At 39.8% G+C, this 24546-nt stretch overlaps 1 protein-coding gene across 2 annotated transcripts in view; it reads right to left on the bottom strand.

Moving 5' to 3' along the window:
* The window catches only part of LOC138970871 (glycoprotein 3-alpha-L-fucosyltransferase A-like), a 111055-nt gene that overhangs the window by 38943 nt on the left and 47566 nt on the right, over positions 1–24546 (bottom strand). Inside the window, exon 3 of one of the 2 annotated variants that reach the window (XR_011457090.1) lies at positions 13712–16202. Coding sequence is in view for 1 of the 2 variants with exons in the window: in XM_070343438.1 (XP_070199539.1) it covers positions 15818–16202 (385 nt within the window). In the remaining variant the exon portion in view is untranslated. Of the gene's footprint in view, positions 1–11390; positions 16203–24546 lie in introns of those variants that run through there. The other variant, XM_070343438.1, reaches the window with a different exon arrangement.

Below are 24546 nucleotides of genomic sequence, written 5' to 3'. Positions count from 1 at the left end.
TGTACAAAACCAGTCCCACACAACCGAGTTGAGGTCTTCGTACATAGTCTTTCGTCGCTTTACATACTTCTTGTCAGTTCGCCCCCCGTTCTGCCATTCTTGTTCGATCTCCTTTCTTTCACCTTTGATTTTTGCGATCTGGCTTTTTCCGCATCCTAGCTGTATCGCTATGACACGGCACGATACACCACTGTCCATTTGCTTCAAAACGGACACTCTTTGTTCTAGTGTGAGAACCTTCCTTTTACCGGGATTCGGGCTTGCCATGCTGCAGTAGTCACAAAATGTTTGAACACAAGTTTCCTTCTCGTTCGCCTTTTTCGAAGTGAGCTTTCTTTTTCAAGTGTACCGGAAGTCTCGTCGCGTATTCTCGATCACGCGGGAATGGAAAAAAAACAACACCTCAGCTGATGCAAATCACTTCTGTTTCCGATTTTTCGATCGCAGCAAGCCGAGATTACGATCGATTTTGTTGCAAAAAAATTCGGCTGTCCGTACATTGCAGGTATGAACTACTGTTGGGACCGTAAATTAGTGTCCGCGTCCACGTTTTGCAGGTGTCCGTTTAAGGGGGGGCAAATATAGAAGGAAAACACTCCGTGCCGAGCAAATGTGTCCGTACATGTCAGGTGTCCGCTCACGCCGGGGGCCGTACATTGCAGGGACTGCTGTATAAAAAAAAAAGGCTCAACGCATAGATTTTTCTTCGATTTGTGGGTTAGCGGTTTGGGTACCAGCCCAGCTCCAACCCTTGCTTAAATTTGATTTGGTAAATATAGTTCGAAGATTACGAATGCGATCAGCACAGTGACATTCGAATGGAGAAAAACTGAAACAGATGCACAAAGTTCAGATCTAGAGCGGTGTTCTTCGCTTGACTTGAGCCAAAATCTGTTCTTCTTCTGCCGTATAAAATCGAAGGAAAATCAATCAATTTAGGAGCACTGTGCCTTACTTGAGCAGAAAAAACCCCACCTGGCAAACGTTGATTGTCCTTCAGAGAAGAGCACGTTTCAATGTGCTTTTTCCTGCGGAGATGGTCAGTAACAGTTAGTAGGTATTGCAGACGATGCACCATGGACATCAATTTTTCTCAATCGGGTGCCGACGCACTGTTTGTCTCTATTCACTTTCACAACAGCCGACACCCACTCCCATTTCCATTTGTTCGCTCATCCAGTGTCATCGAATCTTTGACCATGTTTTACAACACGCGCGATCGACATTTTCACTGGTACACTGCGTTCAATGCTGTCGCGTGCCCGCGAATCCTATAGCGTACCCGCGAATCAACAGCGAGCTGTTTCACTCAAAGTTCAAGTAACTGAGGCGGGCGGTGGCAGTGCGTGAACAAGTTTTCGCGGGCTTTTGCGCTAAGGCAAAAGTAACCGGTGCTTTTTTTGTGTGCCTCCCCCCTTTATTTTTTCGGCGGACACTTTTGCTTTTCCGGCAGAACAAACAAAAATTTCGGCGGAAATCCGCCGTTTGGCGGACAATTCCCATGCCTGTGTTATGTTCGCTCTGAAAATATTCTCAAAATTAAAGAAAATCGGTCCAATGTTTGCATGCTTCATGGAGACCAGCACGACCAGTGTTGGTCTTAGGGTTTCGGCTAACCGAGCCTTGCTAGTCTCGATGATAACTGATCCCAAGTTTTCAGTGTTGATCTTTTAGTTTCAGACCGACAATTTAGCTGAATGTTTTGCATCTCTTTTTACATTTAGTCAAGTTTTGACTAAATGTTTTAACGTAGAGGGGGAATCGAGACGAGGGTCGTGGTGTATGTGTGTGTGTCTGTCTGTCTGTCTGTCTGTCTGTGCGTGTGTGTGTGTAGAGCAATTCAGACCAAACTACTGGACCGATCTTTATGAAATTTGACATGAGAGTTCCTGGGAATGATATCCCCGGACGTTTTTTTCTTTTTTTCGATAAATACCTTTGATGACGTCATATCCGGCTTTTTGTAAAAGTTGAGGCGGCACTGTCACACCCTCATTTTTCAATCAAATTGATTGAAACTTTGACAAAGCAATCTTCGACGAAGGCCGGACTTCGGTATTGCATTTCAGCTTGGTGGCTTAAAAATTAATTAATGACTTTGGTCATTAAAAATCAGAAAATTTAAAAAAAAAATTGTTTTTAAAACGATCCAAATTTACGTTCATCTTATTCTTCATCATTTTCTGATTCCAAAAACATATAAATATGTTATATTCGGATTAAAAACAAGCTCTGAAAATTAAAAATATAAAAATTATTATTAAAATAAAATTTCCGAAATCGATTTAAAAACAATTTAATCTTATTCCTTGTGGGTTCCTGATTCCAAAAACATATACATGTGATATGTTTGGATTAAAAGCACGCTCAGAAAGTTCAAACGAAGAGAGGTACAGAAAAGCGTGCGAAACCTGGTACCGCGCTGAACAGGCTCGTCAGTTTCACTCCGTTATGCACAAGCGGCGGACTACGGTCATTGTGAAAAAATGCAGTGCGTTCAGTTTCATTCTGTGAGTTCCACAGCTTGACTAAATGTAGTAATTTCGCCTTACGCGACTTATTTCTTAAACTGTAACAGTAATGTCCAAAGTGTAAAGCTGTCAGTGTGGATGAAATTTAGGTCAGTAGTACTTATATAGACCTTCTACAATACTATAGTAGACTTCCACTACATAATGTGGTCTTTGGGGTCCAAAGAGTCAGTCCGCGTCAACAATAGAAAAAAATGTCCGCCATAACTGGCTTACTGCATGTCGGGGATTTACCTCCTGAACATGAACTTGGACTTGTACAGCACGCTTCAAAGTTCACACAACTACACCCCCCCCCCCCCCCCTTCATTCTTTCCAACCCCCCCACCCTCCTCCAACTGTTGTGACAAACGTTGACTTGGACCTGGAAATCGGGGTATGCTGCCTGAATGGGGGGGGGGGGGGGGGGGGGGGAAAACGGTCATACAGGTAAAAAAATCCTATCGTGCTAAAAACATGAGTGAACGTGTGAGTCAAAGCCCATGAACGAAGAAGAAGAAGAACAAGTCGCGTAAGGCGAAAATACAATATTTAGTCAAGTAGCTGTCGAACTCACAGAATGAAACTGAACGCAACGCAACGCAGCAAGACCGTATACTCGTAGCATCGTCACTCCACCGCCCGTGGCAAAGGCAGTGCCCGTGGAATTGACAAGAAGAGCGTCGGTATTCGTTGCGCTGAGAAGGATAGCACGCTTTTCTGTACCTCTCTTCGTTTTAACTTTCTGAGCGTGTTTTTAATCCAAACATATCATATCTATATGTTTTTGGAATCAGGAACCAACAAGGAATAAGATGAAAGTGTTTTTAAATTGATTTCGAAAAAAAAAATTTGATAATAATTTTTATATATTTAATTTTCAGAGCTTGTTTTTAATCCGAATATAACATATTTATATGTTTTTGGAATCAGCAAATGATGGAGAATAAGATAAACGTAAATTTGGATCGTTTTATAAATTTTTATTTTTTTTTACAATTTTCCGATTTTTAATGACCAAAGTCATTAATTAATTTTTAAGCCACCAAGCTGAAATGCAATACCGAAGTCCGGGCTTCGTCGAAGATTACTTGACCAAAATTTCAACCAATTTGGTTGAAAAATGAGGGCGTGACAGTGCCGCCTCAACTTTCACGAAAAGCCGGATATGACGTCATCAAAGACATTTATCAAAAAAATGAAAAAAACGTTCGGGGATTTCATACCCAGGAACTCTCATGTCAAATTTCATAAAGATCGGTCCAGTAGTTTAGTCTGAATCGCTCTACACACACACACACACACACACAGACACACACACAGACACACGCACATACACCACGACCCTCGTTTCGATTCCCCCTCGATGTTAAAATATTTAGTCAAAACTTGACTAAATATAAAAAGGGGGGATGGAAAGTCCAAATGTCATAACTGGGTGTGTGTGTGTGACTCAAAAGTGTACAGATGTGTGAGATGTGTTGTTTTTTCTTACTTCAGATTGATGCATTTGGTTACATAAGTGTGTGTGTGCTTAGGACCAAGACTATAATAATGCTTCCATTTTGTTCTTTGCACTAAAGAAGTCAGTTTCACTCACGCACACACACAGACTCAGTATAGAAAGGAAATCTGTTGTGCCCAATAAGTGGTTTACACACATTTGCCTGTTGTTGTTTTTTCTCCTGTAGTTCCACTGAGTCTTTGGCAGAAAACATATAGATGCCCTTGTTTGCAACGTCAAATACCCTGTCTGAAGTGAAAATTTGGGGGGGGGGGGGGGGCAGAGGGGTTGACCCGAGTTGCACAAGTCCAAGACATACAGTCGAACTCGCTTAAGACGAATCACTGGGGATCGGAAAAAAAGTTCGTCTTAACCAAAATTCGTATTAAAAAAATTGATTTTTTATTTTTTTATTTTTTTTTTTAAGTCTTGTACATTTTATGGTGTTTCAATTTGTTTCTTTCGCAACTTTCATGCTGCTTCACGTTTAGACAATAAAGTGACATATTCAGGTACATGTTCATGTGTGTCTCATGTTGAGTGATGATTGTTGAGTTTGAGTGAGAGTGAGCACACAGATGTTTCATCCAGTTGTTACGTTTTTGGTCACACACACGCGCACACACTGACACTGTCCACATTCGCGGTGTTCCTATCATTTGTCCGGAATCACTTACCTTGGCGACGGGTAGCAAACCTTGGCCAATTTAGTTTTTGTTTTGTTTTGTTGCAACATGATGTTCAAATCCAAATCGAAAGCACTGACTGACTGATAAACTATCGCGAACCGGCGAACGCAAACGTTGAGAGTGTGGTTTCCCTTGTCCAAGGGAAACCACTCTGGCATCTATATTTTTTGGAAATGGCTTCCGTTCGATGTTTCGTTTTTGGTATTCGCGAAGGAAATAAACGTCAGTCAGTCATTCATGTTCAGTGTCTGAGCTATCAATCACTTTGATTCTAAATTTGAAATTGTTTTGTGAGTACAGTGTAATCAGTTTAACTTTATTCAGTGATCGGTTGAGCAATGGTTCAAGCAGTCGACGCAAGGGAAGACTTTGACACACGTGTATTCAAACTTCTCAAATTCCCATGATATGTCGATCTCGGGACGAGTTTAAAGATTTCGTCATAAGCGTGAGTAAATTACAGACATTATGCATGCTTGGGAATCCAAAAAGTGCTCGTTATAAGCGTAAATTCGTTATAAAGAATTCGTTTTAAGCATTTTTTTTAAGCATGAAGAAAGAGGTATTCAGTTGGGAACTTAAAACTAATTCGTTATAAGTCAAAATTCGTAACTAGCGTGTTCGTTTTAAGTGGGTTCGACTGTACGTTCATGTTCACCCAACAGTCTGTGTAAAAAAAAAAAATTTTTAAATCTGTCATACTTGATTTAGTTGTCAATGATACCCATTTGTCAAAGCAGATTAAAACCGTTGGAATTCCATCCAATATCCAATAGTCTAGCAAATGCATGCAAATAAATTGCCAAACAGGGCTCAAACGCTTCGCTTTACATAGACAAACAGTTCACTGTCTATTGGAGACTATCACCGTAAGACTTCCACACAGCATTTATATTTGCAAAATAGAACTCTTAAACACTAATTCTAAGACTTTCCTTGTGTGTGTTGTCATCTATTCAACACCCGAAACGAACTCTGTAGCTCTCTGCTCAATTTCAAATCTGTATCTCTGGGAACACTCGAGGGCAAAAGGTAGGACCAAAATTATGACAGGCGCAAAAAGGTGTCACAATGAGAATTACAGTCTAGAATTCCCACTCAAAACACAGCTGTTTTCAATTTGAGTAAGTGAGCGCTCAAACGTTTGTTTTTAAGGTATTCCTGGTGTTCTGTCACATAATTACAACCCAACACCCCCCCCCCCCCCCCCCCCCCCCAACCTGAAATGTAGCTCATGAGGCGATGAGATACTGGTTTTTTTTGCTAGATATTATTCTGAGTCAGATTCATTTCAAATTTTGTGCTTAGGTTTCTTCAACCAATATACAGACATCCCTGGAAAGAAAAGGGGAGGTTACCTTATTAACTTTTTTTTAATGATTTGTATTTGGGAGTGGTTGAATATGATTTTCTCTGAAACACTGATTTAGGATATGAATCGTCATTGACATGTTTGGCCTTGCATGTGATAACTGATACATTTTATTGGTAGACAAATGGATAGAAAGTATCAATGTATGTTACTTTACAAAATGTATGTAGAATGTTATCCAGGATTGGGCAAAGCCGTACTAGAAAAAAATCATCAAAATTTAGTGGCAAAAGGCAAAGCGTTATAACTCAATATTGCTACAGTGGAACCCCCCTTTTAAGACCTTCAGAAAATCTGAGAAAATCAGGTCTTAAAAAGGAGGGAGTCTTTAAAATGGGGGTAAATTTACAGAGGTATGAACAGAAAGCCTAAGAAAATAGGGTCTTAAAATGGAGGGAGTCTTAAATTGGGGGTTCTTAAAAAGGGGGTTCCACTGTATTCTGATAAACGCGTGGGGGATTTTGGCAGTTGTGATTAAATAGTCTCACACAGCCCTATTTCGATCATCGGGCCATATTTTCACGGAAGTTGCCCAATATCTTTTATATTTGCAACAACATTTAAGGAAAGCATGCTTCCTGTTTCATCGCCGTGGATGAAGTGCTGGTCAGGTTTGCTTTGTGACTGGTCGACAGACGATATAATTTGTACCAACTTTGTTTTTTTACTGTGCATGAAATGTATGTCGGGTAAAAATCCAATTCTTTGACCTTGCAAAACTCTTAATCTAAGCTACAGTCTAGCAGACCCTCATTCCAATGGTTTGCACCGAATCAGCAAACTCTCCTTTCCCTTTGCAACGTCCATTGTTGCCAGTCTGAAACATTTAGTCGTTAACTTTCTTTCGAAACATGCCTTGTTTTCTTATCATCCACAGATTTAACACGGGCACCATTCGCAAAATCACTATCCACAGCTGAAGTCAGACTTTCGAACAACAACAAGAATGTTAGTATGCAAGCATATTACGTGAAGTTATATGAAACCTGGCAAATTGACGTTATGCGAAGTTTCCGGTTATCTCTCGTCTTCTCCATGATACAGGTCTGTGGTTTTTCAATGTTCAGGGAATTCCGTAGGTACTTGCGCAAGGGCTATGCGTATTAAAACGTCATTTGCGATAGCGGACATGGACAATGCAGGTACAGTTTTCGCTGACAAACACATCCAACACAAAATATACAATATAGACACTCTTCAAAAAAAGTTAAGGATCACTTTTTTACAAGCACGCCACACAAAACAGACAAGACCGAATTCTTTCATTTTTAAAAAAATTATGTAATTGAACAACCAAGCAGTAATGACGAACAAAGTAAAGATCGAACACGGAAGCGACAATTTAGCTAGAGTGTGTCAAAACGTGACAACCCTCGAAAATGGAATTCACAACAATGTGAATCAGTGTCAATAACGCGTGTGCCAGGCATTCAACACATCGTTGGTGCATGGAGTGGATCAGGTTGCATATGAATGCTCTGGGAACTCCATTCCACTCCTGCTGGAGCCATTGCAGCAGTTGGCCCAGATTGGCAGGAGGAGGGTGATGTTGCTGTACCCGACAACAAAGCTCGTCCCACATGTGCTCTATGGGGTTCAGGTCCGGGCTGTTGGCTGGCCACAGCATCCTGTTGACCCTGGCCTGCTGGATGAAGGTGTTTACAGCTGCAGAGCGATGGGGAGGTGCGTTGTCATCCTGAAGAATCGCACAAGGGCCGATCGCTTGGAGGACTGGAACGACCAGGGGTTGCAGGATCTCATTCTGGTAGCAGACACCGGTCAAGTTGCCCACTACATGGTACAGAGGTGTCCTTAGACGTGTGCTGATCATAGAGCCTCATAGACCATCATAGAGCCTCCGCCAAAACGCTGTCGTTCCAGAACAGCGCCTTCTGCGAAGCGCTCTCCGCGACGCCTCCACACTCGGATGCGAACATCAGCAGGTTCCAAGCAAAAGCGGGACTCATCTGTAAACAACACCTGAGCCCACTGCTGACGTTGCCACCTCACATGTTGAGTGCACCAGGCTCGGTGATTAGCAGTCAGGGTTGTTCCTCGGACTGGACGCCTTGCACGCAAGCCAAAGTTGTGTGAGCGGTTTCGGATCGTCTGACCACCAACAACAGTGTTGGTGGTAACTTGTAGGCGTTGCCTAATGTTGTTTGCCGTAGCCAATCTTTGTTGCATGGCCTGCCTCTGAATGAAGCGATCCTCTCTTTGTGTGGTGACTCTGGGCCGACCAGAACGTTGTCGCTCCTGCACTCTTCCAGTTGCTTGGACTCTCTGTTTTAGTCTGATGATGACAGAGGGAGCCACTGCAAGCCTCTGGGCCACTTGCCTGGCAGCAACACCGTCTTGTAGCCATCCTATTGCCCTTCCTCTATCCAAATCGCTCAGTTTTCTTCGTGGGGGCATGTTGCTACTGTGCATAATTGTGTCAGCGTGTCAACCTTTAAACACAAGCTGGTGAGCGATGTTCATAGCCAGGACCCTGTTGTAGCACGTGCATCACAACCTTTTGCCCTGGCATGCGTTCCGCAAATTTCATGGGGCTATAAAAAACACCCTTTTTCTTCCAAAATGTAGAAGCTTTTGAGAAGTTCCACAAAGGGAAATAACTCTGCCTGCCAAACAAAATTCTAGGTCAAGACTCATTGTTCATTTGTTAATTCAAACACATTAATCTGTTAATTATTATGTCAATGTTTAATTTTTTGGCAATTTTTTATAATTAGATCTGTTTTTTCAACCGATCCTTAACTTTTTTTGAAGAGTGTAAATACTATTGTGCTTTCGCTGTTTTCCCTTAATTACACATAAGAAAAAGGGTCCTTAATTAGGACATTCTGGTGGGTTTTTTAAAGTTTTGAAATAAAGGTACACAGAATCCAAACAACAAGGCGCAACTAAGGGTGGGTGGCCGAGTGGTAACGCACTTGCGCTCGGAAGCGAGAGGTTGCGAGTTCGACCCTGGGTCAGGGCGTTAGCAATTTTCTCCCCCCTTTCCTAACCTAGGTGGTGGGTTCAAGTGCTAGTCTTTCGGATGAGACAAAAAACCGAGGTCCCTTCGTGTACACTACATTGGGGTGTGCACGTTAAAGATCCCACGATTGACAAAAAGGGTCTTTCCTGACAAAATTGTGTAGGCATAGATAAAAAAATGTCCACCAAAATACCCGTGTGACTTCGAATAATAGGCCGTGAAAAGTAGGATATGCGCCGAAATGGCTGCGATCTGCTGGTCGATGTGAATGCGTGATGTATTGTGTAAAAAATTCCATCTCACACGGCATAAATAGATCCCTGCGCCTTGAGTCCGAGTCTGGAGATACGCGCGCGATATAAGACTTCATATAACATAACATAACTAATCAGTTCTTGGCAAGCATGAAGAATATTCATCTGTCTTTAACTATTATTGTACTCTAAACAACAAAGTGTTCCTAGAGTTCCTTCCCCTTTTTGCGTGTTTCCCCTCCATTTTCTTTCAAACCCTGTTCGTTCCGTGTTGCGTCTGCTTTTTGTTGTCTTTTGTGTTCTTTTCCTGATGAAGCTTCCAGAAGCGAAAATTCGTAATCGTCTTGTGTCGTCTTTGTATTGGTGAGTACAGTAATCCTTTGTTTTTTAACTATTATTGTACTTCAATCAAGATGGGTTTAGAATATACCAGATTCTGTGATTGGTCAGATTACTGGTTATTAATCCTCAATGAACACTGAAAATTCATCGATCAACCTACTGGCAAAACGCATTGATATACGCTCAACTAGTCTCTGTTAGCCGTGAGGGCCTATTTACAAGTAAGAAATATAGAAGGCCCACAAAATACTAGGACCATAAGTTATGCAAAGTGATGACTTCGATTGCTTGAAGTCGGTCGATGCATGAATTAATTCTTTAGTGCTACGTGGGTCAAATCCAAGCATCGCTTTTTGGATGGAAAGAAAATTGGTTGGGACGAGAAAGAATTTACCCGATGCTCCCCAGCATGTCGTAAGAGGCGACTAACGGATTCTGTTTCTCCTTTTACCCTTGTTAAGTGTTTCTTGTATAGAATATAATCAATTTTTGTAAAGATTTTAGTCAAGCAGTATGTAAGAAATGTAAAGTCCTTTGTACTGGAAACTTGCATTCTCCCAGTAAGGTAATATATTGTACTACGTTGCAAGCCCCTGGAGCAAATTTTTGATTAGTGCTTTTGTGAACAAGAAACAATGGACAAGTGGCTCTATCCCATATCCCCCGTCGCGATATAACCTTCGTGGTTGAAAACGACGTAAAACACCAAATAAAGAAAGAAAGTGAATATGTACTCATGAGAAGCCAAACAGACATGCTTTGGATACTATAGGTTATTTGTATTTTGACCAAAATATGACATTTTACACAGATCGAGACAGTCGGTGTTCCTCCGAGACCGCGCTAGCTGTCGAAGTAAACAATGATTGTCGAGATCTGTGTAAAATGTCATAATTTGGTCAAAAATACAAATAACATTTATGTATCCATCGATTCTGGTTAGATTTCCTTTTAGTTTTTATGATTGAACGCACACAAACATGCACTATTTTGTAGTCTCAGCTGGCCGCCTAAATATGATTTTTTTGTCGGCCTCTGACGTCACATGGATCAAAGAAGGAAAATCCAGTGTTCAATCGATACATAAACTATTGTTAAAGCTTATTTATTAAACCAAGTTAATAAATGTATTGCAAGTTGCTTCACTTTTTAACTTTACTTTAGGTTTTAGTGATACAAATGTAATGAGTCATACTAACAAATACTTGTGTGAGACTACGGCTCATACATGACCTAAGAAGCATGGTAAAGATCAACTCACACTGAAAATTATCTTTTGTCATATTGGATACAACATGTTCCTGTTGAATATTGTTGCATACCGATTCCAGACATTGTGTTCAATTGTTGGCTTTTTGTATTAATTGTCTTGCAAGCTTTTGAATTATTTGAACAGGACTTTGTATTGATTGATTTGTTTCACTGATGCAGATTTGACAACGTGCAATTGTCACTTCTTCACATGACTTAGTGTGAATATCTGATGAGCATCAAGTTTGCTTCATTTATTCTGTAAGTTGTAGAAAACGGAATGAGCACATTTTTAGCTGTGTATGCTCATGAATGTGTGCATGTGTATGTGGTGCATGATCATGATTTCGTGTACACAGGAACATTGAACGCCTCTGTCTACGGAAGGAAAAAACATTCATCTACAAAAGTGGCTCAGCACTTTTCCCTTTTCACACATGATGAACTTGTAATTCTTGTTAAATGAATATGAAATAAATATGAAATACTTTTCATGAAGTATTTTATTTTCACAGTGTTGTTTTCCAGTCACAAAAAAAACAAAGGATTCACACCAGAACAGGTCAACAACCTCAGTTCATTTTCCATTTGAGAAGGGTTTGAAAGATCACATTTGTACAATGCCTTACACACACCCATGGATTAGTTGAGTCAGCATAAGATGGGTCTTGAAATAAATGAAATCAAATGGGTAATTTTCAAGACAAATGAAAATTGTTTTGGAAAAAGTACTTCATGAGAGGTTAACGTGTTCTTTACTGATATTCAGTAAGTTAAGTCTGAAAAGAAAACTGCTTTTGCAAACATAAAGCCTAAGCCCCATCAATTTATTTCAAATATATAGTTTATACATGTATATCACATGACTGAATCATATTCAAAATGTATCTGATATCTCAGGTTTGAGAACAGGGGATGTAAGTACATGTACACAATTTAACAATACATAACATCCATACACACAAATACAATACATCTACACACAAAACTACAGCATGTTCATCTTTATGGTTATTTGTGGCTATCCTCAAAGCTGGAATTCCCACAACTGGTTAAATGTATGCAAGCAGTACAGCAGAAAAAAATCAAGGTCTGATCGGAGGAAAAAAAGCAACGGCCCGTGGATTGGTAGCTGAATAATCTGGTTTGGAAGTAAGGTTTCTTTGTTGGTGCTTGTCCTGTTCCTGGAAACACTAAAACAGTGCAAGGAAGAGCTGCCCAGTTAACAGGCCAGGGATATCGGGATGTGCAGGGACGGAAGAGCAGTGACTAGGGCTGGTGTGCGTGAGAAACTGGAAAGGTGGGTTCTCAACAAAATCAGATTGGTTGAAATTCCTTTTTGTATTTTTGATATTTCAACCAGTCCATCCTTGCGGCTGACTTCCACCTGGTTCGTTGGTACCTTTTTTGTGCGTAAAGATTATCTAGCGGGGCTCTGGGAGGTATTGGGTTAAGATGCTGATTTAGGTCCAGTAAGAAATGGGTTAGAACTTTTTGGATTGTGTGTCAAAAATTGCCAACACAGGGCGTACAAGTCAGAAAAATCAGTAATCAAAGCCAGACAGGCAAATTCAATGCTGGAGTTGTTCAACCATTCTGAGTAATGAGTTGCAATTGCTGTTGCCTTAGATTATTTTTAAAACACAAATAATGTTCGGTCATTTTAAAGTGTGATTATGTACGCTCGATGAGCTGATGTCTATTACTCATGCCTAACAGCTTCGTTAGACGATCAACTTATCTCGTGTGGAAGAAAACGTCTGTCACACGACCAAATCTGAATAGCAGGTACTGTTGTCTGGCAAGGTGATATAAGTCATGCAAAAGTCTCGCTAGTTCATCATCATACACATACACCGTTCTTTTGAATGATACATACGTTACAAAAAAGTATTACACTAGCTGAGCAATCTATGCCAATATTACCATTTCAGTGCACCACATGGCTTTTTGATCAATCAGGACTGATTCTAGGTGACCTGCTAAATGTTATAATGTTCAGGCAGGGACCTTTTTTACATTTAGTCAAGTTTTGACTAAATGTTTTAACGTAGGGGGGGAATCGAGACGAGGGTGTGGTGTATGTGTGTGTGTGTGTGTAGAGCGATTCAGACTAAATTACTGGGCCAATCTTTATGAAATTTTACATGAGAGTTCCTGGGTATGATATCCCCGGACGTTTGTTTCCTTTTTTCGATAAATACCTTTGATGACGTCATATCCGGCTTTTTGTAAAAGTTGAGGCAGCACTGTCACACCCTCATTTTTCAATTAAATTGATTGAAATTTTGGCAAAGCAATCTTCGACGAAGGCCGGGGTTTGGTATTGCATTTCAGTTTGGTGGCTTAAAAACTAATGAGTGAGTTTGGTCATTAAAAATCGGAAACTTGTAATTAAAATTATTTTTTTATTAGACGATCTAAAAACAATTTCATCTTATTCTTCGTCATTTTCTGATTCCAAAAACATATACATATGTTATATTTGGATTAAAAACAATCTCTGAAAATTAAAAATATAAAAATTATGATCAAAATTAAATTTCCGAAATCGATTTAAAAACTATTTCATCTTATTCCTTGTCGGTTCCTGATTCCAAAAACATATAGATATGATATGTTTGGATTAAAAACACGCTCAGAAAGTTAAAACGAAGAGAGGTACAGTAAAGCGTGCTATGAAGCACAGCGCAACCGCTGCCGCGCCAAACAGGCTCGTCACTTTCACTGCCTTTTGCACTCGCGGCGGACTACGTTCAGTTTCATTCTGTGAGTTCCACAGCTTGACTAAATGTAGTAATTTCGCCTTACGCGACTTGTTGTTTATTACGCTAAAAATACAGAAGACAAAGTAAAAATCTGAATTAACAATATCACTGTGATGTATTCTAAAGAATGACACTTCAAATACTGTCAGATAATACACTCTTTATCTAAAAATACTGAAAAGCCAGTTTTGTCGGTTGGTACTTTACAGAACGGGGCGGCACCACAGTGCCGACGTGCTCACTTGAAAATGTCATTGTCAATAGTTCTGAAGAATCAAGTGAAATTGCAACCACTCAATTTACGTCGGATAGGAGCGATCCAGTTCCCATAGCGGCTGTTCTGTCCAATTTGTGGGGTCGCTTCAACATTTCTTTTTGTTGAAATAGACGGTAATAAAACCGTTACTTCTAATATGCTGACTATTAGCCAATGATAACAGACATATGTCTCAAAAGTTGATGTCAGCATTCGCCTGCGGGCGCAATCAATCAAAAAATATTTATGCGCAGCTTGTCTTTACTTCACTTAGTGTGACACACATTTTTTAGCCCTGATGTCTCATGCGGTCATTGTCAAACTGAAAATACGGAAGATGAGATACAGTTATTTTATTTGATTGTGTAGGAAGAGAAAACAGTCTTCTTTCATTACATACCAGAAACATCTCTGTGCTGTTAATTTTACAGTTACTACAAGTGAAATACAATGTACTAATTTTTAATAATTTTACAGTTACTACAAGTGAAATACTAATTCTCAATCAAAAAAAATTATGAAGGAAAACATATTGCGTGTTTTCATAGTCGCCAGACTACTCTGTACCATCGATCAAAATGCAGGATTGTACATACGTTACCGATATATGCGTAACTGTTTGATAGGCAAACAAATACATTATGAAAGTTGAGTTCTTTAAAATATGAAAGGAATGTGGAAGTCAAGAGGAACCCCGCATAGAATGCTGTACAGGAAGAACAGAGCTTGTGAAAAACCCTCTGTATGATCTCTGCTAGTCCATTGTTCTTCAGTTTTGACCTTGTAATTGCACCTTATTACTGAGAATGGGTGCATTCTTAATTTACATAACTATTTGACCAGCAACAGTTTATGTATTATACCAATGAAATGACTTGTTAGTGGTTTAGGTAAAGATTATGTCTGAATTCTGAACACCACTTTAAGCATGGTTCCAACACGTTCCAACACCACTTCTTTAAGCATGGTTCCATCTCCATAAACAACACATACCTCATTTTCTATTCATCATTTAACCAAGTATCTACATTCATGGACAGAAGCATGGTTACCAGAATATCACAAATGAAGAGAAATCTGCGATGTTACTCTGTGTGAATGCAGTCGGCTTGTGTGTGTGTGTGTTAGTATGCATGTGTGTTTTGCACATAACTGGATCTTCATGAATGAATGATGAATGGACACAAGCAAAAATGTTATTCTCTCAGGTGCCAGGAGATTGGTTCCGTATAACTCTCGCTTACTCCATTACACATGTTGTATGCATATAGAGCGCTTACTTCCCTTTCGTTATTTGATCCCATTTATCATAGTTAACAGGCAAATAAACAAACTGATAGGAGAGCAATGAAACAGCTGAAGGGGGGGATTAGTACATCATGAGGAGAAAATAGTAAAGGTGCATAAAACAAAGTAGCCAGGACTACAGCAACAAAGAAGCAACGCTGTAGCAGTACAGACCCAGAGTAATATTGAACTTTATGGCAGTAAGCTTATAAAGCCTGGGCCGGCCTGTTAACAAACCTTACAACTAATATTCCAGCCAGCTGACATTTGATGGAAATTCTCTATAAATCCTTTTTTTTTCTTAAACAAGATTTCCATCTTTCGAAGCTTTTGTGCATTCACGGAACAAGGGGTGCATGATTCTCTATGTTCGGGTGAGATCTGCTAGCTTTCCAAGAATGTTGCACTCTTCCTCAAACAGTAGGAGTAGCACACAAAATGCACATTCAGAATCTTGAGCTTCAAACACGCGCGCGCGCACACACACACACACACACACACACACACACACACATCAGTTGCAAAGTAAAAGGCACAGGTTGGATGAAATATCACACAATAAGTGTCAGTCCAGCGACTGCAGTGCAGTGGTGCAGTCAAGCTAGGGTGGGTTTGGGCGGACCTGAATGGGCAAGTCACCTATGAGCGTTCTGGTGGGGGCAGCTTTTCTCCAGTTGTCCTGGCCGATACAAACCCCCGGCCCTCGCCACCATTTCTCCACGTCTTCGTACGAGGAGTGGCCCCGCTGTTCCACATCATTGGCCAGGGAACACATCCTGCACCAGAAAAACGTGTTGATGTTGTCCCAAAGCCCCTTCCATGCAAAATACTCGTTGTACAAAGCGTCGTCTGCGTCCAGCTTGTGCAGGTAGGCTGCCAGCTCTTTGGGTGACTCAAAGTCGTCCACGTGAATGAAGGAATGGGGTGGGGCAGCCCTCCTGTAGTCCTCTGGGGCAGCTCCCATCACGATAGGAATCACATCATGCCTGGAAACACAAACATTTGTTGAGTAATGCATGCATTTACATTACAGCAGGAGCGGATCAAGGGGTCACAGGAGAGGGGGTGGGGGAGTCCAAATTATGACCGGGGTCCAGGGGCGAAGCCCTGGTGAGGAGGCCTGGGGGGCTACGCCTGTTGACATACCTTACAACTACTATACCAGCCAGCTGACATTTGATAAAATGCAATAAAATCCCCTTTTTACATTTAGTCAAGTTTTGACTAAATGTTTTAACATACAGGGAGAATCGAGACGAGGGTCATGGTGTATGTGTGTGTGTGTGTAGAGCGATTCACAGTAAACTACGCGACCGATCTTTATGAAATTTTACATGAGAGTTCCTGGGTATGATTGTTTGTTTGCTTAACGCCCAGCCGACCACGAAGGGCCATATCAGGGCGGTCCTGGGTATGATATACCCAGACGTTTTTTTCTCTTTTTTTGATAAATGTCTTTGATGACGTCATATCCGGCTTTTTGTAAAAGTTGAGGCAGCACTGTCACACTCTCATTTTTCAATCAAATTGCAATATATTCAGGACGAGGTGTGTAAGCTTTTTATTCCTTGACCACGACGTTTTCATTAAAAACACCAACTTTTCCAACACAATCCTGCTCTTTTGCCTTTTTCCTTTAGTCAAGACCTTCTGGATAACAATATTCATGCGCGAAGCTAGTTCTTTTCCCGCATCAATTACCGGATTTGAACAACAACAAATTAATAAAACAGAATGCCTGCAGTTTCATTTATAGTTTTCTCTTGTCAAAAATAATGGAAGGGCGCTGGCTCTGTGCGACGCTTAGTTCTCGAGATAGGTGTGACCACATGACGTCATTTATACTTTCGTCATTGAAGATCTTTCGTATTCCAATCAGTGTCATTTCCCAGTTCTGTGTTCTGCGGTCGTTTTGACTGACTTGACAAGTTGAGAAAAAGAATGACATTTTATTTTTGCGAAGCAACTGATTATGAAAAGAAAAGAAAGCGTGGAGAAGTATGTTTGGGTCTTGCAAGACTTTATGAACAACGATTTCTCCATTGGAAGAAAATGAAGATGTCTGCTTTTCGTCTGCTTTGAAGGTAGGGAGATTTTACAGCGTACACGGCAAAATGCAAGTCGTATATATTGGACAAGAAAGTTGTTATTCTTCTTTCTTCGAAGTGAGCTTACCATAGATTTGTTCTTGGCCATATTTTCGAGCTGTGCATTTATATAGGCCCTATTATGGGAAAAACACGTTTGAACGCAAATTCGCTAAGAAATTTGGATCGTTTGCTCCGTAACTGCAACGACAGTACGTCGATTTGCCAAAACAAAAAAATCTGGCTCAATATGCAGAAACAGGCTGGTATTGTCATGTTTGTTTTATTGGTGTGGAAGAACTGCTCATGATTTGCATAGCACTCCGGCCCTGTTTTTTTCGTCACACCCAAAACCGTTACAGTCGACTCCGGATATTACGTCACCCCTCGGGGGATGTTTTTGAGCGACGTTATACGCGGTGACGCTGTATCCGGTTCATCGGTTATAACGTCACTTTTACGCGCGGGTGATGTTATATCCGGAGTCCAAGAGTTATGTCCCTTTCTAAAGTACTGACTGTTTTTAATAAAACTGTGCAGAAATGGAACGTGCAAACATTAGTGTTGTTTAAAAATCACAACAACATATTATTGTAAGTTTTAAACTAACTTATTACAATAATCTTTAATTCACTTCCTCATATATAGAATTGTGGACTATTCTCTTCTTTGAGTATTTCCAAAACCTGGCTAGATCATGAATACAAAATTGTATACACAAAATTGTCCCCGAAATTCGGCCATCGTATCAACGTACAGTACAGTATAATGAGTATTGTAGGCTACATGCTGATTCTGAGACAGGTTGCTATATAGCTAGTGTTGGAGTGTCAAGCTCCGTCTGGTTCCATCGACAATCTCAGTCTTTAATTATAGTGTCCGACGTTATTAGCTTTAAGGACACATACACACACACACATGGCTGTCGTTCATTCATATTCTGCTAGATCTTAACCTATCCTTGATGTCCGAAGAAATAACAAGTCGCGTAAGGCGAAAATACAACATTTAGTCAAGTAGCTGTCGAACTCAGTCACAGAATGAAACTGAACGCAATGCAACGCAGCAAGACCGTATACTCGTAGCATCGTCAGTCCACCGCTCACGGCATAGGCAGTGAAATTGACAAGAAGAGCGGGGTAGTAGTTGCGCTGGGAAGGATAGCACGCTTTTCTGTACCTCTCTTCGTTTTAACTTTCTGAGCGTGTTTTTAATCCAAACATATCATATCTATATGTTTTTGGAATCAGGAACCGACAAGGAATAAGATGAAAGTGTTTTTAAATTGATTTGGAAAATTTAATTTTGATAATAATTTTTATATATTTAATTTTCAGAGCTTGTTTTTAATCCAAATATAACATATTTATATGTTTTCGGAATCAGCAAATGATGGAAAATAAGATAAACGTAAATTTAGATCGTTTTTTAAAAAACATAATTTTTTTACAATTTTCAGATTTTTAATGACCAAAGTCATTAACTAATTTTTAAGCCACCACGCTGAAATGCAATACCAAAGTCCGGGCTTCGTCGAACATTACCCGACCAAAATTTCAACCAATTTGGTTGAAAAATGAGGGCGTGACAGTGCCGCCTCAACTTTCACGAAAAGCCGGATATGACGTCATCGACGTCATCTGGGATCTTTAAAGTATTGGGAGTCAAATTTTCGACTAACACCGGCAACATTCTGGAAATTAATTATGAAGGAAAATTAAAAGAGATTAAAAGAATTTTAACAGATTGGAGCAGAAGACAGTTAACACCATTTGGTAGAATTACAATTTTGAAAACTTTGGTCCTTTCAAAATTGGTTTATTTATTAACTGTATTGCCAGACCCACCCGAAGAGTTTTTACGAGAAGTGAATGCAGCCTTTTATTCCTTCCTGTGGAATGGTAAACCTGCAAAGATTCGGCGTAATGTCGTTTGCAGACCTTATTGCAGTGGATGTCTGAATATGATTGACATTTACACTTTTGTGGCATCAGTAAAGATAAATTGGATTCGCAGACTAAAGATGTTTGAATTTGATGTAAAAAAGCTTATTTTTGATATGATACCTGGAATGAAAGAATTATTTAAAGTGGGTGCCGAGTATGTAAATGTGTTAATGAAACGATGTGGTAACAGTTTTTGGAAGGATGTTTTGAAACATTATAAGAAAAGCTGTTCCTTAAGCGAGGTAATTAATGTGAATGATTTTGTTTCCGAATGTATACATTACAATTTGAACATTATACGAGACCACGGTACAATAGTAAATAAGGAATGGATTGAAAATGATGTAGTGTTTATCCATCAGTTTCTACATTTAAATGGAAATTTCTTTACCTTTGAAGAATTTAGGTTAAATTTTCCTTTTGTTCAAACTAATTTTTTATTCTATGAGGGAGTGATTAAGTCCTTACGAAAATATCAGAGAAAAGTAAAAATTGATTCGTTGAATGGTTTTCAGATTAGGGATTATAAACCCTGGCAGATTATTTGTAGAGGCAAACAGGCAATTAAAGAAGTCCTTTTGAAATCAAAATTTGACGATAACCCTGCAGGCATGAACAGATGGAATATGTATTTTTACAACCTGAACTGGAAACAGATTTTTGATAAGTGTTTCAAAACAACTAAGGACACACAGTTAAGATGGTTCCAGACCAGATTGCTTCACCGCATTCTTGGTGTTGCTTGCCGGCTATTTGTTCAAAAGATTCTTGACAGTCCCCTTTGTGCCTTTTGTAAAATTGAAAATGAAACAATTTCACATATATTTTGGTACTGCCCGCTTAGTCGGAAATTTTGGACTGACTTGGAAGAACTGTTAAACAGAAGTGGTATTTACCGCGCAAATGTTCTTTTTACAGAAGAATTTAATTTGTTTGGGTGTATGAACAATGTTAAGGTAGATGTGGTTTTGGATTTTATCATTTTGTTTGCAAAGTTTTATATTTATAAGAGTAAGTTACAAGAGACAAGGCCACTGTTAGAAATATTTCTAAGAAATTTGAAATACAGATTTGAAATAGAAAAATATTCCAGTTTCAAATCTGGTAACATTACCAAATTTGTAGAATTATGGTCCCCATATGAAGAGTTGGTTAGGTAGTACGCTAGGTTGTACAGAGATGTGATGATATGTGTTTTGGCTTTGATTTTTGTTTGTTTCTCTTCTTTGTTTGTCTTTGTTTGACGGTATTATTAACTGACTGTATTATTATTAAGCAGGTAATACGTCCATAATGTCAAGTATTGTAATCTGCATGCTATATTAAGCTCCGGCCTTACTTGCAGGAAAAGGGTATGTTATATGTCCGTCTGTCTGTTATGTCCTAATGCTGTGTGTTGTGTATACTTGCCAAACATATCTATTATAAATGTTGATGGATGAATGATGATAAATTGTAGACGGATGCATGTTATTGATTAAAAGCCCCACAATGATGTGCTTGGCAAAAAAATAAAAAAACAAAAAAAAACAAGCTCTGAAAATTAAAAATATAAAAATTATTATCAAAATTAAATTGTCCAAATCAATTTAAAAACACCTTCATCTTATTCCTTGTCGGTTCCTGATTCCAAAAACATATAGATATGATATGTTTGGATTAAAAACACGCTCAGAAAGTTAAAACGAAGAGAGGTACAGAAAAGCGTGCTATCCTTCTCAGCGCAAGTACTACCCCGCTCTTCTTGTCAATTTCACTGCTTTTGCTGAGCGGTGGACTGACGATGCTACGAGTATACGGTCTTGCTGCGTTGCATTGCGTTCAGTTTCATTCTGTGAGTTCGACAGCTACTTGACTAAATGTTGTATTTTCGCCTTACGCGACTTGTTTTTTATATGCGTGATTGAAGGACAGAAGTAGACAAATCCATTCGCACGCGCTCGGCGCAGGATCTAGGAGTAACCATGTATGCTCGATATGAAACTTTAAAAAAAAAATTCAATTAAAAACCAAGACAGGAACTCACAAAACGAATGATATGCAACATTTTTCTTTTAATTAAAAACCTAGAAAACTGAGGAACCTAAGTAAGGAACTCACAAAGCGAAATGAAATGAAACATTTTTCATTACTGACTAAAAACATAGAACAGGAACTCACAAAACGAAATGAAATGAAATAAAACATGTTTCTTTTGATTAAAAACCTCGAACAGGAACTCACAAAACGCATGCAGCAAAAATAATTATGCCTTGAACCTAGTTTCCTTGGGCCTCTAACAACGGGAAAACGGAACAACTTGAATACTGTTAATACACAAAACTTGTGACACGTGTAGGGGAAATGAACATGCCTTGACAGTCGTTCACTATGCAAACTGCTGCATATGGGGATTGATATGACGTTATAACCGACATGGATGAGTGACGTTATAACTGGGTGACGTTATATCCGGTGACGTTATATCCGAGGTTAAAATAGTCTTGGAAAGAAGGAATTGAGCCGGGACCGGTGTTTGGGTGACGATATAACGGGGTGACGTTATATCCGGCGACGTTATAAACGAAGTAGACTGTATAACGCTAAGTTAGATAATGATTTTGCTGCTGAAATTGATCCACGATTACTTTGTTCAAGAGTTACCCGCCTTGAACCCTACACGGTGAGCTTTGGCCCGATTCTGCTTGTCGAAGACGCTTTCAGATTGAATATTAACACGCCGGAGAATCGCCGGAAACGCACAACTGTGCGGACACGCTTCGCGCAGCGACAAGATCTTGACGTCCTGCGACAGTGGGTGTCTCAAGGTTGAGTCTTATTTTGAGGTAAATCGAACACTTTGAATTTTGTCTTGCCGCGGTAAACTTTGCACTTTAAATGGTAGCTTCTACAAATTGATTCATTTTGAGAGAAAAAATAACTCCCATAACAAAGTTAAATATGTTGAAGTTGCTAATTTGTGTTGGTGAGAATGGAGGAGAAGTTTAGCAGAATCGATGTACACTACTCGTCATAAAAAAACTTTACACATGCGTTTAAGGGGAGATCTTTCTGATGAGGCCGTTTAATATCGTAAAACCAATTATATGACTGGAAAGGCCGTTTATTCCCCTAACTTATTCAGAAAACAGATTGAGTTTACATGACGTAGTGTCGATACAGTGGAACCTACAACACAGACACCTTCCAAAATCAAATTCTGAATAAGTTAGGGGAATAAACGGCCTTTCCAGTCATATAATGGGTTTTACGATAAACGGCCTCATCAGAATGATCTGCCCTCAAACGCATGTGTAACGTTTTTTATGACGAGTAGTGTAGAAGATCAGATGTTCACTTTTTCATACAACGGTGCAGCCACGTGAAGAGGAAAGCATAACAACGGTGCTGAGGTGGTATGGACAACGGTTCTGAGTTGCTAATGTCAGGAAGACCCAGTAGTTGATCGAATCATTCTTTCTTTCTTTCTTTCTTTCTTTATTTGGTGTTTTACGTCGTTTTCAACCACGAAGGTTATATCGCGACGGGGGAAGGGGGGAGATGGGATAGAGCCACTTGTCAATTGTTTCTTGTTCACAAAAGCACTAATCAAAAATTTGCTCCAGGGGCTTGCAACGTAGTACAATATATTACCTTACTGTGAGAATGCAAGTTTCCAGTACAAAGGACTTAACATTTCTTACATACTGCTTGACTAAAATCTTTACAAAAATTGACTATATTCTATACAAGAAACACTTAACAAAGGTAAAAGGAGAAACAGAATCCGTTAGTCGCCTCTTACGACATGCTGGGGAGCATCGGGTAAATTCTTTCTCGTCCCAACGAATATGGGACTCCCCCTAACCCGCGGGGGGTTGATCGAATCATAAGAACAGCGTTATGTTGAGTAAATATGGTATTTCATGCTTTGATACACAAATGGCAGAGACTGAAATATGGACTGAGTTTGATTTCAGATGGATGGTCAGATTTCCGTAGAGTGGGTAGGCAGTTTTGTTGAGTATGAAATTCCAACAAACCGGGACCGCCTCAGATGCCCTCAACCCCGTGCAAAAAATAATTGTGTGACGAATGTCACGGGGCAAGTTTATGGATCAAATACAAGTTTTCGATGCCATGTCCACAGTTCTCACGGACAGGGAAAGCCACTATCGTACAAAAGGAGCCTGACTAGATAGTTGTATCCGCACTGCTCATTCCTTAGCTCAAGAACAGATCCAATGAAAAAGACTGTGGCACACTTTTTATTGACTCACATGCGAAGCAAAAGTGAGTCTATGTACTCACCCGAGTCGTCCGTCCGTCCGTCCGGACACCCGTCCGTCCGGAAAACTTTTAACGTTGGATATTTCTTGGACACTATTCAGTCTATCAGTACCAAATTTGGCAAGATGGTGTATGATGACAAGGCCCCAAAAAACATACATAGCATCTTGACCTTGCTTCAAGGTCAAGGTCGCAGGGGCCATAAATGTTGCCTAAAAAACAGCTATTTTTCACATTTTTCCCATTTTCTCTGAAGTTTTTGAGATTCAATACCTCACCTATATATGATATATAGGGCAAAGTAAGCCCCATCTTTTGATACCAGTTTGGTTTACCTTGCGTCAAGGTCACAGGAGCTCTTCAAAGTTGGATTGTATACATATTTTGAAGTGACCTTGACCCTGAACTATGGAAGATAACTGTTTCAAACTTAAAAATTATGTGGGGCACATGTTATGCTTTGATCATGAGACACATTTGGTCACATATGATCAAGGTCAAGGTCACTTTGACCCTTATGAAATGTGACCAAAATAAGGTAGTGAACCACTAAAAGTGACCATATCTCATGGTAGAAAGAGCCAATAAGCACCATTGTACTTCCTATGTCTTGAATTAACAGCTTTGTGTTGCATGACCTTGGGTGACCTTGACCTTGGGTCAAGGTCACATGTATTTTGGTAGGAAAAATGTGTAAAGCAGTTCTTAGTGTGATGTCATTGCTAGGTTTAGTTATTTGACCTTGACCCTGAAGGTCAAGGTCATGTAAAGGTCAAGGTCAAGCATGTGAGTCGTATGGGCTTTGCCCTTCTTGTTTCTGTAGTGTTAGGGATCTGAAAGAATACACAAAAATTCATCGCTGCTGGGTACACCTTTGAAGAACTTTGAAGGCATTAATAGAACAGCAACTGATAGAACAGCAAAGTTGATTTTTTTCCTGAATAATAAAGTTTTATTGTTCCTCACAGTGTACCACAACCGTCGTACGAAGAAGAAGAAGAGTGTGTCTGATGTTTGCTTCAAGCAGA

The sequence above is a fragment of the Littorina saxatilis genome, linkage group LG7, assembly GCF_037325665.1.
Source record: "Littorina saxatilis isolate snail1 linkage group LG7, US_GU_Lsax_2.0, whole genome shotgun sequence".
NCBI classification, from domain to species: Eukaryota; Metazoa; Mollusca; class Gastropoda; order Littorinimorpha; family Littorinidae; genus Littorina; species Littorina saxatilis.
The sequence above is the reverse complement of the archived record's forward strand: the minus strand, read 5'-3'. Positions and strand labels throughout refer to the sequence as shown.